Source organism: Peromyscus californicus, unplaced genomic scaffold (genome assembly GCF_007827085.1).
Source record: "Peromyscus californicus insignis strain IS unplaced genomic scaffold, ASM782708v3 Scaffold_24__1_contigs__length_46423439, whole genome shotgun sequence".
NCBI classification, from domain to species: Eukaryota; Metazoa; Chordata; class Mammalia; order Rodentia; family Cricetidae; genus Peromyscus; species Peromyscus californicus.
In genome coordinates this window covers 2,252,829-2,270,426 of record NW_026294535.1, presented here as the reverse complement: position 1 = coordinate 2,270,426, position 17,598 = coordinate 2,252,829, and the positions used below count along the sequence as shown (strand labels likewise).

Here is a 17,598-nt window from a genome sequence, read left to right as displayed (position 1 = left end):
AGCACAAGGAAGGAATGCAAATAGACTGTGGGGGAGGTGTATGGACACTGCAATCCAAACTTCGTTCAGGCACTTGAATACAGCTTCCTAGAAAGCCTGAGAATCTACTTCAGGTGACCCTACTTTTAGTTGTAGTGTTCCCACTTCCATTTCTAAATCTTGTGCTTGCAAGATAAACATTGCCCAAATCAAGACTGGCTCACTTTGAGCGCTACAGTTTGTAACAACTGTAACACTCACTGGTTGTAATGCACACCCAGTTGACTATGCAGTGTGTACAGCTTCTGAAATATAATGAAAATGCGGCCAGTATCCTTTGTCCATTCTCTTAGCAAATGCAAGTCTGTCTCACTATCTAAATCTGTTCAGTTCCTTAGTTGGGATATTGAGTAGCAACAAGTGTTCAGGAAGTTAAGACTACTTATTGTTCCACAGTGAGACTCAAGCTACGGCACTTACCCAAAGCACTCAGGACTGCCAAGAAAAATGTTAAGACCAGAGGCAGCTTAGTGCCAGAGTGCATGCTTCACCTCAGATTCAGTCACAAGTGTGTACTTGAAAAGACGCGGGAGAGACAGCACAGGCTTCATTCAGTGTAGCGCAAAATGAACAGCATCACTGATCCATCTAAAGAGCTGGAGTTCCTTCTACGTGTGATGGGGAACCTCTAGAGCATTGTCCTGGCAATCAACAGTAGTGCAAGCACTCGCCTGCTCTCACAGCAGGTTTGGAATACATTACAGGCTATGTGGTCCTCTATAGTTACCTGTCAACTGTGGGGTGGTTAGTAACAGGCAAATGACCAAGTACGGAGCTGTGAGAAGTCGGAAGTGGAGATAAACATCAGCACCACTTGCACTGCTGTGGCCTTAAAGCTATGGCTGTAGATAAGATTGCCACAAAGAGGCAACTAAGATGTAGAGAAGTGACCAATAAGCGTGGAAAAGGGCAACCATTGGTTGACCTTATCAACAGTGACTGGAGGAGCAGGGAAGCGAGAAGGCCATGTGGGGTGGGTTGATAGGAATGGAAGAGGAGGGTTCAGGACACAGATCAGCAGAGCATTTGGGACATGAGAACTTCAGTTAGTTTTGATTCTGAGAACTTATAAGAAAATGCCAATGTGATGACACTCACTTGTAATCCCAGCTCTGGAGAGGTGGCATGGGATCCTTGCGGCAGCAATCTAGGTTGTCCCCCTAACAATATACAGTGGAATAGTGTCCCTAGGTAACAGTGTCCCAAGGTGTAACTCACTGCATTCACACTTGTGCCTAAGCAGAACCCACCAAAGTTGTTAAAGTCTTGGCCTACCCTGCAGAGACCGAGCAAACAGATGACAAAACCTAGACATTCCGTTTTCAGTCTTAGTTGATTAAATTCTAGTTGAATTCTACTGTTCTGTCTGCATCCAAATACCATGTTGTAAACCATCACCCAAAACATTGGCTACAGCAATTCCTGAACTGCCATGTAACTGTTCACAAATTGCCTTTATTTCTGTAGGTCTTTATGAAACATTCCATCTTTGCAGATCATAGTCCTTTATTATCAGATTCATGTGTTCTTTCCCATTCCTTTAATACAAAAAAAAAAAAAAACCCGCATTATTCAATCAGCTATTTTCATCTGACATTTCACTAAGTACAGTATTCATATGTCAACATTAGATCAGTTATTCAAGTGGATCACACAAATTTATCTTCACTGTGCCAAAAACCCACTCAAAAAAGAAGCTGAATAACAGACACTTCCAGATGTACACAACACCCATAGTTTCTGAAGTGAGCTAGTCCTGTTTAACAGGTCACACTGCTAGTCTACGTCAATAAACTGGAAGAGACCTAAGTATACAGCTGTACACATCATCAAATGGCAAGTTCACTTCAGTTAGAACACAGCTAACTGGACGCTTGTACAATTCTCCGCTACTGTTGTAGAATTGTACTTTAGCATTTAAGACAATTGAGAAAATTTACCAGGTGGCTTTTCTGTAGCAGAAATTAACTATAGCCATTTCCTCAAGTGATTTTAAAGACAAGCAAAGTTGAAAATAAATATGCAAGCATATATAAACTAGGTCTACACTTCGATGAATTCAAGTACAACGCACAGCAGAGCCTTGAAGTTAGAAATACAAACCAGCAATGAATCAATAACTTCTAAACAGCAGGAAGCAAGTTCTCCAATACCATTATTGAGATCATTGAGAATGGGTCTATTAATTTTGGAATTAAAAAAAATGCCATTTGTTAAGACATTTCACCAGATGTACCAACAAATGTCTTAATTATATTTCATGAACTAAATGGCCATTTAATTCCTTCTAAATTTCACTCCTCAGTGATTTTAAGTTTTGTGTAAGCATAAAGGTTCCAGAACATTTATAGATTTGCTTGCAAGTCCTGCTGTTATTTATGAATGCTTTTAAAATTTCAAACATTTAAAACCTGCACGTTAGGGTGACGTTCTCAGGGACACTACGTCTTGACTTCTTTGTGTCAAGGCACCCCTCCCTTCCTCTCTCCAGGGAGTTAGAAAGGGCAGAATGGAGACAGAGTTCTAGTTTTAGGTATAAAGAAAATTAAGATTTTTTTCAGACTTAGATTATAAGATAAATACCAAACATAATGTCAGTTATTAAATTTTCATGAAACTGAACACTAAAACAAAAAGAAATGGACTTTTGAGTTACGTTCTATGAGAATAAATGAGCTATGATGACACATTAAGACACAACACACTTACCATCCATATCAAACAAAACGTCAACTCCCTATCTGAAACTGGCTTGAAAAATGGTATGTCTGCATCTGCTTTGAAGAGTTATAAGAGAACATATCTTAAAAGCATGAATAAATTTCGCTGCAGATGCAGCTCAGTTGGTACAATACTGATCTAACATGCATGTAGCCCTGGGTTCCATCCCCAGCATCACATAAACCAAGCATGGAGTTTCATGCATGTCTGTAGTCCCAGCACTTGGGAAGTGAAGGCAAGAGGATTAGGAGCTCAAGGTTTTCCTCAGCTACATAGTCAGTTCAAGACCAGTCTAGGCTACAGAAGATCCCATCTCAAAAACAAACAAAAAAAACTCTATATAAGTCACTGAAAGCACTTATGTATTTTTTTATTCAAAGCCAATGTATGGAGCCCATCTCATTCATTTAAAGAGTCAATCCTCATGTGTTTGTGGTTGCTTTTATTGTATTTTTAAAGGAATTGCTACTGATAATTTAAGACATCCTAAAGACAGAATATGCATGAAGGATTATCTTAGATGCTTCAAATAATTATAAGAACTTAAAAATTAATACTTGTTCTTCTTAATATAAAACTCTCCCCACACAGCTTTTGATCAGCTAAGAAATGTTCCATGGGCACTGTGGGGTGTATTAATGATGGGACCATGAACCCAACTAAAGCGTATGTTGGATGTTAACTACTGACAACAGCTAACAAGCACTATCTTACCCACTGACACCAGGAAACGCCTTTACCTCAATTCAATACTCCTGAGATTCTTAAGAGGGAAAACTAGTTTTACAACCTTTAAAATAATTCACTGATAATTATATGAACTGCACATATTTAAGGTATTAGAAAAAGATGTTTTCTTTTGTAAGGCATCAATGATTAAACAGATAAAATGTTTATCTAACAAAAAACAATTAACACTATCATAAAACCTTTTATCTTCTAAACTTTTGAATTCCTGCTACTTTTCTGCCAGCTTAAATAAGAATGCCTCTTGGCCTAAACCACTATAGTTATAAAAAACTAAGACATCTGAAACTATTAGGCACATCAAAGGTACAGTTTATGTAGTTCAAGAGTCCCTTTGTAAGGGTCATATGAGTTACCTGGCACACTGTACACATGGAACTGTAAAGTCATCTACTAAGTTGAACTTTCACATTTTTAGTCAAACTGAAAGACTTAGAGCAAATATTTAAACATACCATATCTTCAGTTACAACTGAGTAAGTGTAACATTTTACCAGATAGAAAGCTGAACTTAAGTATGAGAAGCCTCCATACACTGGGATGGTATTGGTCTCTTCTTGTTTTGGATGAAGCCAGCCATCGATACTTTCAACCCAGGAGTTTAGCGGTTGACTGGGCTGTAGTCTGTACTTGAGCAGTTCAATGCCACTGGCAACATATGCTGTAGAGAGCAAGTGTGCAAGTGTACAAGTGTACCTCATCTTAGTCAGACTTGTCTTTCTTCTTTCCTGATAAGGGCACTTTGTTTACAACAGCAGAACCAACAGCTGTCACACCTCCAGCCACAGCAGACACGCCTCCTTTCACCAGCCCTATTCCCATGGAAGGCACAGTTGTAACAGCTGTTTTGGTCACCTCCAGACTCTTTCCACCAATCCAAGCCACACCACCAATGGTGGCGCCAACAGCTCCCTTTGTAACACTGAAGATACCTCCAGTCACACGAGACAACATGCCTGGCTGCTGCTGTGGGTGATCTTTCATTGATCCTAATGAGAGAAAATAGTATGATGATTAAATACAAGTCTTTCTAAGAACAGTACAAACCATTAAGTAACCTTCCTTACAACCAGGAGCTTCATCTGATGAGGTCCACTATCTTGAGTGAACAGTAAGGAGACCTTGCCTAAGTACAGCTGCAGAAGTTTTATATTATACCTTGATCCAGAGCTAAGTGTTTTGAAGCAAGGTCTTGATAATATAGCCCTTGCTTTCCTCAAACTCACAATTTTCCTACTTTTGCCTCACAAAGACTGAGATTATAGGCATGCACCAGCACACTTAGTGTTGTGTAGCAATTTCCTCACAGATTAAAATCTTCTATTTTGGAAGGAAGCTGGTTAAGACACAGAATATTTTACTAAAAGGGAGATGAAATATTCCATTCTGCACAGAAGCTCCTTAAGCTCAAAAAGTAAACAAATCAAAACAGCTTCAGGAAGTTCCTGAAACTGACCAGATTCACTAAGATCCTCCCTCCCCAAGCATATATAAACAGTAAGGACTGCTGAGAGACATTCAGACAAGCTGAGGTGCCTGGAAGAAGCACAGAGCAACTTGGAAAGAACACTCTCCAACCTGTTGAGCTACCTTTAGGCTATATAATATGCTCTAGGTTTCCAGCCTCTGTGAGCTGTCACTCACACTGGAGTGGACTTTGTTGGTGTAACTGTCTTTAAATCATTTCTACTCCTATAAGTAACCCCAATTAAACTCACTGGTTCATCAAGTTGGACTTTGGTCTATCAGTGGTTCCCTATTGAGAGTGAGTAAACATATGTCCATATGTACCCTGAAATAGTATCACATAGCATGTGTGGCTCAGTGCTAAGTCTTGTCTATAACAAGAAATACTGTAAAGACTAAACCACTTTCTACAATATAATCCTATACTAAAAGATACATTTTAGCCGGGCGGTGGTGGCTCACGCCTTTAATCCCAGCACTCGGGAGGCAGAGACAGGCGGATCTCTGTGAGTTCGAGGCCAGCCTGGACTACCAAGTGAGTTCCAGGAAAGGCGCAAAGCTACACAGAGAAACCCTGTCTCGAAAAACCAAAAAATAAAAAATAAAAAATAAAAATAAAAGATACATTTTAAATATCTCCATGATTTACAGTTATGTTAATAAAATTTTACTTTAAAAAGTATGAAAAAATAAAAATATAAACATATATATCCTTCAATTTCTTATGCAGGATTCAATCAATAATTTAAAAAAAATCACCTTCATATAATGTGATTCTCAAGATTTTCTGGGGATCACTAAGGATTTTGGGGGAGGGGACACATGGTAAAAAAAAAAAGACCTCTTTCAAAATAATATTAAGATGGCATTGTCTTTTCCCTTCATTCTCTCATAAATCTATAGCTGAGAGTTCCAGAAACTGGGTACAAACAGAGACTGACTGCAGAAGCAGCTGCAAGAATGCTGTCTGTCTTCTATCACTCCAAACAGTAAAGAGATTTACAAAAAAATACAAACAGTATCACTTAGGTAACAAATCTCTTACTTGAAAGTTCTAAAATTGAGCTTTTCTAAGACACAAAACATAAGTTCATCTTAAGACTTCTTTTTTCATTGCTTTACATTCTAACTGGGAAAATCTTACTGATTATTCTAAATAGTGCATCAGGCAGGAACTAGCCCCCAGACTTAACAATTGGAACTACATGAAATTAAAGGTTATTGCACAGCACAAGAAACAGTGAGAAGGGCAAACAGCTTACGGAACAAGAGAACATCTTTGCCAGCTGTGCGACAGAGAACTAATACCCAGAGTTTATTCTCTTAAAGTACAAAAATCATAGACATAAAAAGCAAGAGCCAATCAAAGCATTTTATATCCTTAGCCCTCTGGAAAATGAAGTTAAAACTACTGTGAGATACCATTTCACCCAAGTAAGAATGGCTATCATCAAAACTTAATAAGGCCAGATGCACATGCCTTTAATCTCAGCACTCAGGAGGCTGAAGCAGGCAGAGATATACCGTGTCATCTTTTTGTTTTTCTAAATACTTATTTTTCACATTAACACACAAAGTATCATTATGGCATTTGCAAGCAAAATCGGTTCTGATTTCCCCCATCAACATGCAAAGCTCCCAACCAGCCAGGGCTACATAAAGAGAACCTGTCTCAAAACAAGCAAACAAAAATAAAAAAAACTAATAGCTGATGCTGGTGAGGATCTGAGGAAAGAGAAACCCTTGTTCACTGCTTGAAGGAATGCAAACCAGTACAGCCATTATGGAAATCAGTATGGAGGGCTCTCAAAAATTTAAAAATAGAACTATCCTATGACCCAGTTATGCCATTCCTGGGCATATACTCAAAGATAACATACCATACCACAGAGCTACTTGCACATTCATTGCTGCTCTATCTACAACAGCCAAGAAACAGAACTACCCTAGATGCCCATCAAGAGATGATATTGAAAATGTGGTGCATATATACAGTGGAATTATATTCAGCTATAAAAAGTGAAATTACAAAATGTACAGGAATATGAATGGAGTTGGAAAGTATTATATTAAGTGAGGTGACCCAAACTCAGAAAGAAGTAACTGTATGTTCTCTTTCATATATAGATCCTAGCTTATATGTGTATATACAAGTAGGAGGAAATGCAGATAAAACCTGAAAATCTAAAAAGGAAATCAAAAGAGGGCAAAAAAAGATGCTGAGGAAAAAGAGGACATGAAGGCAAAGGGATACATGTGACCGAAAAAACAGAATGGAGACAGAAAAAAGGAGGTGAGAAACGGGGAATGGGAAATAAGCTAAAACAAATTTTGCTTGAAAATGCCATGACACTTGTATGTTAAATATGGAAAATGAGTATTTACAAATGAACAAAACGCCGGGCGGTGGTGGCGCACGCCTTTAATCCCAGCACTTGGGAGGCAGAGGCAGGCGGATCTCTGTGAGTTCAAGGCCAGCCTGGACTACCAAGTGAGTTCCAGGAGAGGCGCAAAGCTACACAGAGAAACCCTGTCTCGAAAAACCAAAAAAAAAAAAAAAAAAAGAACAAAACATTACACGGGTGTAAGATACAGCCATTGATAAATTTGTTTTTTAAAATTCAAATATTAAAACTACTAAGCATAATACATTTTAAATTTTTACATGGTTAAAAATAAAGGCTGTTGTAGGATGTTTTTGCTCTTTTGGGGACCCTCCACCCAGCTCCCAAATAAATCACACATGGAGGTTTATTCTTAGTTACAAATGCTTGGCCTTAGCTTGGCTTGTTGCTAGCCAGCTTTTCCTAAATTATCCTGTCTACCTTTTGCCTCTGGACTTTTTCCTTTTCTTACCTCTGTGTATCTTACTTTCATTCTTACTCTGAGGCTGACTGGGTGGCTGACCCCTGGTGTCCTCCTCCTTCTCTCCTCCTAGATCTCTCTCCTCCCAGATCTCTCCTTCTATTCATTCTCTCTGGCTGCCAGCCCCGCCTGTCCTTTCTCCTGTCTTACTACTGACCACTCGGCTCTTTATTAGACCACTAGGTGTTTTAGACAGGCACAGTAACACAGCTTCACAGAATTAAACAAATGCAACATAAACAAAAGTAACACACCTTAAATAATATTCTACAACAAAAGGACTTAAGATACAGTTAAGCACTTGAATATATTAGTTATAAAATTTTATTAAATCCTAAAAAATAAAGCAAGGAGCTCTGTGTCATCAGACATGCCTGTAATTAGTGTACTGAGGAGGCATGAGGACCTCAGTTTAACGTTAGCCCAGGCTACATAAGAAAACCCTGTCTCAAAAAATAAGTATGTTTAACTTTATTATAATACACAATCTTTTCCTGAAGATGAGGACAAGGGAATAGTGGCACATACTTGTCAGATAGAAACCCTGTCTCCAAAAGACAACAAAAGAGGTGTTTTGTTTTGTTTTTCTTTTTTTGAGATAGGGTCTCACTATGTAGCCCTGGCTGTCCTGGAACTCACTATGTACACCAGGCTGGCCTTGAACTCAGAGATATGCCTGCTTCTCCCTCCCAAGTCCTGGGATTAAAGGCATGCACCATGACACCTGGTTAATAAGCTTTTAAAAACCAAAACACAGAAATAGAAAACATACATTCAAAAAATATATATCTGTAAATTATGTATTAAACATATACAAATTGTTCTTTAAAAAAAAAAGCAAAAAATTGAGCTAATAATTTTCAGGTTATTTTTCCACTAAACTAAATTAAACCAATTAGATAGTTCCTCTGTGTATGTGGGCAGGGGGAGAGGTCTCACTATGTAGCCAAACCTTGAACTTGATACCTCTGGCTTCTGCCTCACAGTACTGGAATTACATGTGTGAGCCACCATGGCAGACAAGTGCGTCCATCTTCTTTTAGGCTTACCTATAAGATTTTTATGTTATTTTTAAATTATGGAGGTTTTTTGTTTTATATCTTCCCAGAAAATTTGATTTGTGCTTAACACTGTGAGAAGAAAATGCAATACCTAGAGTTAGGACATCTAGCCTAGGGGCCACATGCAGCCCTAAGGAGGCTGTTGTTTATGTTAAGCTTAGAAAGTCTATACCAAAAACATGAGTGAAAAATATGACTACATGCATTTTCTGTACAGAGTCAGGACATTGAGGGACAGGAGGTAAACAGTGTTTCCAAAGCTTTTAGAAGCAAGTATGAGAGTAATTCATGTCACAATTTTCAAGCTAAAATAGTTTGATTTAGAAAGACAAATTAAGCAGAGCCCTAGATCATATATGAACATAGAGAGGTATCAATTATAATGTAATGAACAATAGGAATTTTTAAAATCTCAAGTCTTGAATTAGGTGTAGATGTGGGCAGGACATCAAAAATAAACAGTCCATCCTGTATGTCCCACACCTTTGTAAATGAAATATTTTTGCTTGTGAAATGGTCTTAAAATAAAAGTGCAACAAAAAAATAAACCTTAAATAATGGAAATTGTGTCTTTACCCCACAAGGTCTGTGCTTTCTTATTAAAGGCTAAAATTATTTATTTCAATTATTTTTGGACCGTGTTTACTGATCAGATAAAAAGGCTATGATTCTTTATATTTAATTTTTTTTTTTTATATTTAATTTTTTTAAATGATCATAGCTTTACTTTACCAGTACATTCCTACCATTCTTAGTGTCAGGTACATGCTTACCTTCTGGTGGTTCATCACTAAGATAAGATGGAATGTCTTGATTTTTGTCTGCCTGATTCATGATCACCTATAAAACAAAACGTATTTCAGAATAAGACTACCACTTCTCATATGCTGTATTAAATTAACTTAAGCAATTTCATTTAGATAGAGAACATTTTTAAATACCTACCACAAAAGTACCTCATCCTATCTCCTATTTCAAACTGTAGAGTTTACAAAGGACTTGAAATTACACCAATGGACAATAGGAATTTTATCAGCAACACTAATGAGGAGCAGCAGTGATGATACAAGTTTTCCTTTGTTGTTTTTACTGTGAAACTTCAACTGAAAATTGCTAGAGAAAGAGCTGGACAATAATAAAAACTGGAAAAATAAGATCCCTCTCTATACAGAGAAATGCCTAGTGTGAGTCAGCAAGACTTGAGTGTTTTTTGTTTTTCTTAGAGTTATATACAGAAGTAGTGACAGAATTGAAAAACCTGTGGAAAAATAAACTATGATTAATTCTAAGTAAAGGTACGAAAGAACTTTAAGATCTAATAAGCTGTGCTAGGATGAAGAAACTATGGTTAGAATTCCTTTTCCTTCATAATCTGAAAATATCTGCTTTTTTTTTTTTTAATGAACATGACTAAGTAAAGGCAAGACAAGATTGGCCTAAAATTGTTCTTTATAATATCCTATCTTGCTTGGAGAGAAAATAAGGACTATGATTCCAGCAGTCAACTACATATTTATCCTGTGTCTCTATAGCCCGACAGTCAACTACGTATTCATCCTGTGTCTCTCTGGCCTTACAGTCAACTGGTATTTGTCCTAAGTCCCTTCAGGTCTATAGTCAGCTAAGTGTGCATCCTGTGTCTCTAAGGACTAAGTTATTATGTCTATGCATAAACAAGGATACTGTGAGGAGGCCAGGCTGAGGGTTCAGTCAGTCAAGTGCTTACCACAGAAGCATTGAGGACCTGAGTTCTGTGTCCCAATACCCACTTTAAAGAAAAAAATTAAAAGCTGGGCACATGCTTACCCAGAAGTGCTGAGGAGGCTTGCTGGCCAGCCAATCTAACTGAATTGGTAAGCTCCAGGTCAGTGGGAGACCATGTCTTGAAAAAAGTAAAGTGGAGAACTAACTGAAGAACACAGCAAATATTGACCTCTGGCCTCTACATGCACACACATACTTGTGCTTGCATACCTATAGGCCATCATACACACACAAACACGTACACACCAACACAAAATGAAGAATTTTAAGACAATGTGAAAGGAACAATGAACTTTAGAACACTGATTAACAAGTAGTGATTAAGCTACACAATGTCCAAGGTACAAAGGGCAATCAATCCCTGCCATAGTGAAACAGTCACACTGGTTGGAGAGGATAATATATGAACACTATAGTGTATGTCAAACAGTGCTAAATGTTCCAGAAGTGGAGGAATGAAACAGAGAGAAAGGGGTGTTTTAAATGGATCATCTGTGAAGGCTTCATTTCAGGTGCATCTCCAAAGGTAAGATATCAGATATTTGGATGAAGAGTCCTCAAGCACAACACACAGCAAGAAAAAGGGCCTGAGGCGAAAGCTTATCAGGAGCAGCAAGTAACAGGAGCTAATAAATAATCAAGACCCTACATCAAAGGGGGACAGACGACGAAATCAAAGACCGGGGTCTAGGGCATACAGGCCCCTGAAGGCAGTGGTAGAAATCCTGACTAGGTGGAAAGTCAGTAAGACGCCCTGAACAGAACAATGAGGTGCTCTGAATTCCTTTTTCTTAAATAGTAAAACGGGTGTGGTGGTTCAGGCCTGTATTCATAGCACTCAGGAAGTTAAGGCCAAAAGACCAGGAGGAATTCAAGGCAATCCTTAGCTACCCAGCTATGCCCTACCAAAAAGAAAGAAAAAACAAACCAACCAACCAACCTTCTGAACTGTGGAAAGAACAAAGAGCAGGAAGCTCAAGCAGTCGCACAAAGACCTTACACTCTATTTCAGTAACTCACGCCAAAATACAGCAAAACGGTGACCTGGGTATGGGTGGTAGAGCAGATTGTAGAAAGTAAGACTTTCCAAGGTAATTTCAATTTCATGTATTATATCTTGCTATGGCTTTACAACCTAAATCCTAAAACAGACTTCTGTGGGCCTAAAATCCAACAATACAGATCATGTGATTGATAAATATCTTCTAGTTGCTCTGGTCAAAGTCCTGACTCAAGACACTTAGTAGCAGCACTTGATCTGGACTGATTTGTGAATTTAGCACATCATTTCATATGATTAAAAAGAGTAATAATATAATCTTGTACAAAAATAAAACAAAACCAAAGAGTATCACTTGGTACATTACTCCAAGATGAATTCCTGACTAATTTGACTTAATTAGAAAACTCCCTCAAACTAGAAAGCTATATTTATTTCCATTTGTATCTATAATCATGGTAAGAACATAACAAATTTTATAGTATAATGTTCAAGACTCTAGCATTAGAAACCCTAAGTTTGAATCCCAACTGATATAAAATATATGGCAAAGGAAAAAATAAGAGATTTAAAATAGTAATTAAGATATTCCAGTCCTAACCCTAAAATGAGAATATTATTTAACAAATTTGAAAGCAAAACATGCAGAAAATCCTGAAAAAATATGTGTGTTCCTTCTGTGGAAAAAAAAATGACTAATTTATAGCTACTTTCTTCCCCCAATAGACTGTTAATTTCAAGAGAAGACAAACTTCTGTGTAAACTATTCATTATATCCCATTATATAACACACAAATCTATATAAATCTACCTTTATACATAGAAATATGTGGTCAACATGATCAATAGACACTATAATAATCTATACAGAAGTTTGAAAATTACATGCAAACATACATCTTATGTCTTTTTTTCTTTTTAGGCAGAGTCTCCTATGTAGCTCAAGCTAACCTGAAACTCAAATCCTGCCTCAGTCTCACAAGTGCTGGGATCACAGGAATATGCCACCACCCCCTGGTTCATCTTACATATTTTAACTGTAATTCAAAAATATGTGTGAATGTGATTCCAACTGTATTCATTTCAAAAGTGTCCCTATCTCATAAATCCCTACTAATGGCATTACATTTTCCTCCTACTAGAGAACACTTTTTAAAAAATTATTTTTCATACTTTATCTATATGTATCTTATATCCAATATAGAATATCACCACATATAGATCATAGCTGCTTTATAATAGCCTACAGACATGAACACGAATCTAAACATGAACTGACTTCATCCATCTGTGGATAGGCAATGAGCAATCACGTGCAGAATAACAATGCCAGATCTGTGCTTTAAAAACTAGCTAAGAGTCCTTGTCCATAACCAGGTGAGGAGTCTCTGCTACAAGTTTCCAATACCATTAATTCTGCCATGCTTTTCTTGCTATGAGGGACTATATACCCTACAAATCCTTGAACCAAACTAAACCCCTCCTCCCTTAAAAAAAAAGCCACTAGCTAAAATCTTTAACACATCTAAGGAAACACCAGCATACTGAATAGATAGCCTACAGAATATACATCATATAGAGGATTAATATCCAGAATCTATAAATAAAGTTAAACACCAAAAGAACAAATAATATAATCAATAAGTGGGCAAGTGAACTAACCAATTTCCAATATAAAACGTACTCAACATCCTTAGCCATCAAGGAAATGCTAATCAAAACTGTAGATTCCCTCTCACCCCAATCAGCGTGGCTATAATCAAGAAAACAAAAAACAAATGCTGTCAGGATTAGGAGAGACTAATGGGATCCTTGTATAAATATCTCCTTATAAGATCTCTAGGCAAGCACTCTCTTCTACTCTATCATTTTTACTTTACTCTGATTTCCTCATAGCTTTTATTATCACTTAATATATATTTAAGTGTACCCTATTAGAATGTAAACTCTGTGAGAACAAAGGTTTGGGTTTTGTTCACCACTTCCTCTTCGGATCTTTAATGTCTAACATAGTCAAATACTTGAATTTTCGTATAAAGCCAACTTAGGTATTAATACAAGCTTATGGGAAAGATCTAGGGTGTTAGATTTCTAGTATGAGCAACCAAGTATGCAGAAATGATAATGAAGACAGGATATACTAGAAAAGAAACCATTTCATCAAAAGATGAAGGGCTTCTGAACAAGTTGTGTTGGAACATCCACAGGAAGTTTTATGAGATACCTTCAGGGAATCCACAGAAGACATTCATTAGGCAATTGTACTTAAGAAGCTGAGCCAGTCTGAGACAAGCTGAGGCTAGACCATGGCTTTAAGTGATAACCATCTATAGAGGTCTTGATGTGATCACAACAGTGAGTGGTGAGAATGGACTTAGAGCCTGCATGAGATTGTTGGTATTTAAGAGCCATCCAAAGAAGAGAATTTATCAAAAACAAACCTTCAAATGAACGGACAGTACTCACTGAATAGTTAATATAGCTTCATAGAGGGCAAGAAAGGCATTTATAAGATTCCTAAAAACTTAATGCAGGCATTAAAACAATTTATCAGGATCAAATGCTGGAGGGAAGTGTTAATTATCACAGAGATTAGTATAGAAGCTACTATCAAATGATCTGATCATTTTTACAATGCTCACAAAGACTGAGTCCTGAAGTTTTAACTACGATTGAAGTAGGAAGCCAGGTGTTCTGCAACCCCTGGAGACGGAAGCAGGACTACCATGAATCTGAGGCCAGCCTGGCTACAGTGAGCTCCAAACCAGCCAGAGCTAGAAAACAAGACAGAATCTCAAAAAGAAAGAAATATATAAAAGTTACCCGTTACCATCCAATCCCCTGGAACAGGAGTCACAGCTGATTGTGAGCCTCTGTGTGAGTGCTAGGAGTTGAACCCCCAGTCCTCTAGAAGAGCAGCCAGTTTTTTCAACCACTGAGCCATCTCTCCAGCCCCCCAAATTATTGATTTCTACACAAGCCATTCTGTTCTGAACTCACTGAGTCGTTGGTTTAACATACACTTGAACCCTACATACTGCGTCCTGTTATGCACTTAGACACACACAGGTACTACTCTAACCCAGAACTAACTCACATGGGAATACACTTTCCAAGCAATTACCACTTTGATCATTGCTTAAGAAACAAAATATAGTATCTGTTTTTTAGGAGCTCATGATGCATACAAGTTAATAATGCATACAAGTGTCTAGTTATAAAAGAGGGCAGTGATGACAACAGCCTTTAGATCAAAGCAAATGATTTATTTTATAAACATAATCAGTTCCATCTTTTGGTCCTGACATGGACAAACCATTATAACATCAACTATATGGACTTCTTTACTACAGACATGACAGGAGATTCAGCAGCAGAAAACTTTAATGGGAAAGGGATAATTCTTATCTAGTACAAAATACTACAGCAGCTGGCAAATATATTGAGCAAATATCAATACCACTATTCCCTAGAGAGTAATTTATTCCAATAATAGAAACAAGTAACCAAACACCTATTAAAAACATTTTCCTCTGTTGTGTGTGTGGATTTTTTTAAGAAAAATAAAATCACTCGTGAAGAAATGCTGTTTGTAACATTTTATATAAAACGGATTTTTTAAAAAGTCTGTGAGTATAATCCTCTAAAGTCACACAAGTTAACCGTATAAAGCTCAACTACAAAATACAGTGTGCAACACTTTACCTTCAAAGTCACTTCAAAACATGTTACACAAGCAAACTAACAGTCTTGCTATATAAGAAAAAGACTGAGCTAGGGATGGTGGCTCACACCCATAATCTCAGCTCTCGTGAAGCTATAGTAAAATCACCTCTAGGTAGGCCAGCTAGCTACATAGTGAGGTCCAGACCAGCCTAGGCTATAGAGTGAGAGCCTATTTAGGAGAGAGGGAGGGAGGGGAGGAGGGAGGGAGGGAATTCTGCATGTGCTATACAGAAACTGCCACATCCTCACTCTTTTGCCAACTAACTTTGAGGAGTTTCAAAATTACACATATACTAACAAGCAGTGTACAACAGACACCACCTTGCTGTCTTTATGCTTCTGTGGCTAACAATACTGAACACTGCCTGTATAAAGGGTGGCTCCTGCCAACTAAATTAACAGCAAATGGATAGAGGAAAGGCAAGAGTTTGTCAAGTAAGAAAAATGTATCAATGAAAGTTTTAAAAACACACACAAAATGACAAATAACAATACAGTCTCAAAACAGAAAATTTTAAGTGCTGTCCTTAAACGAAACATGACATAGGATTAAAATATTCTGCCAAGCCAGAAAACCAGTACATCAGTCATCCTCACTAAAATACACTTCATTGCTTCAATAGATACTGGCATCCCTACTTTGTGCCAGAGCTTGTTGAGACAATGAATGAACATACACACAGAGACTCTACTCTTAATTGTATGTAATCTGATGCAACACCATCAGGAAGTAGGCAAAGGGCAAAAAAACTCAAGGACGGAAACAGGAAAGTTAAGATTTTCCCAGAAAGAATAAAAAAAAAATCAAATACCTGACTTGTGAGTGTATTTGGCTAATGTAAAAATCATTTAAAAAAAAAAAAGTGAAAATAAAAAATGAAAGCAGATCTATATGACTTTATTAAACATTGCTAAAGCAGAAGTGGAAACACACCTGTTGGTGTGATAGCCCTTGAGGGCAACAACTAGTAGACATTTTAAACCCTAACCAATAGCAGATACAAATAGCCACAATGTTTCCTTTTGGATTAGCAGTGTTCACAAAAGGCAATATCAAATAAGATTCCACTTCCTAGTCTAGGTGTTTCTCACTCTTCCCAGAAGCCTATTCTCCCCCTCACTGATCCACCTTTAGCCTTTAGGCACAAGCCTTTTTTTTTTCTTTAGCAGAGGGAGTGACGTGGCAGGAGAGGCAGAAAATGACCCTAGAGGCTAGAGCTGACTTGGGCACCTCCTTCCTCCTCTCCTTCGCTGTCCACTCAGCACACCCTAGTTCCTGCAGAATCCCCAATGTAAAACGTGTTGAAGAGAGACATCCAATGTGATCCGGAGTGGAAGCTCGGGGGCCAGTCTAGAAGCTGCGTGTGCACGGGGTTTTGGATTAAGCCTGGGGTCGGCAGGGACTACACTGACGGGTGCTCCTGGACTGCCCAGTCCTTCCCTGACACTGCCAGCGCCCCCTTCATTCCCACACCTGCGGGTTTAGAATAGGCGTGGGAGGAGAGTTCCCAATTTAGGAAGAGCAGCGGGAATCTCCGCTTGGAGCCCTGGACTTGAACCCAGCCGGCCCGTTCATCAACAGGTCACAAGTTAAGTGGGGCGCGGAGGCCGGGCTCCTCCTCGGACGCCCCCACCTCCACCTCCTCCTCCTCTTCCTCCTCCTCCACGCCAGCCCGACCTAGGTCAGGCCGAGGCTTCCAGGAGCGAGCCCCCCATCTCCCAACACTGCGTCCGCGAACTCACGGCCCCGCCGGGGGTGACCCGGCCGCACAACCTCCATCCAACGACGCCCCCGCCCCTCCCCCTTCCCGCCCAGTGCCCCCCAAAAAGCCAGGCTGGGGCGGCCAGGCCCGGGGCCGCGCAGGGGAGGTGCAGAGGGGCTAACGGAAAGGAGCCGGAGGGCGGCCAGCCAGGCCCGCGCCCCCCACCCCCGGCACTCACCGCGGGGTCGGGGCCGGAGGTGCGGCCGGGCGGAGGGAGGAAAAGAGGGAGGGAGGGAGGGAGGGAGCGGCGGCGGCACCGACGACTGCAGCGGCGGCCGGGGCAGCAGGGCCCGAGACGCGGTCCGGGGCGGCTGCACGGTCCAGATGCTTCTCCTCTTCCTCCGCGGGGCTCCGGAGCCAGTCGCAAGGCTGGGTCCCAGGCGGCGGCGGCCTCCGGCTGCGGACGTGGCGCCTGACGCGACCCGCCCCCTCCGCAGCCTCCGGA

At 39.3% G+C, this 17,598-nt stretch overlaps 1 protein-coding gene across 1 annotated transcript; it reads right to left on the bottom strand.

Annotated features, from left to right (window-relative positions):
• Positions 1–1,474: 1,474 nt before the first annotated feature.
• On the bottom strand, positions 1,475–17,586 carry Tmem263 (transmembrane protein 263). Its single transcript, XM_052752939.1, has 3 exons — positions 17,332–17,586; positions 9,674–9,740; positions 1,475–4,496 (listed from the first exon to the last, which is right to left on the bottom strand). The coding sequence occupies exons 2-3, from the start codon at positions 9,732–9,734 to the stop codon at positions 4,210–4,212; spliced, it is 348 nt and encodes a 115-aa protein (XP_052608899.1). The 5' UTR covers positions 9,735–9,740; positions 17,332–17,586; the 3' UTR covers positions 1,475–4,209.
• Between the last annotated feature and the right edge of the window lie 12 nt (positions 17,587–17,598).

Excerpts from the sequence above, each read along its gene's own strand:
- Tmem263 (XM_052752939.1), bottom strand. The coding sequence starts at position 9,734 with ATGAATCAGGCAGACAAAAATCAAGACATTCCATCTTATCTTAGTGAT. Across the intron at positions 4,497-9,673 it reads TAGTGATGAACCACCAGAAG|GATCAATGAAAGATCACCCA; the intron begins GTAAGCATGTAC and ends TTCTCTCATTAG.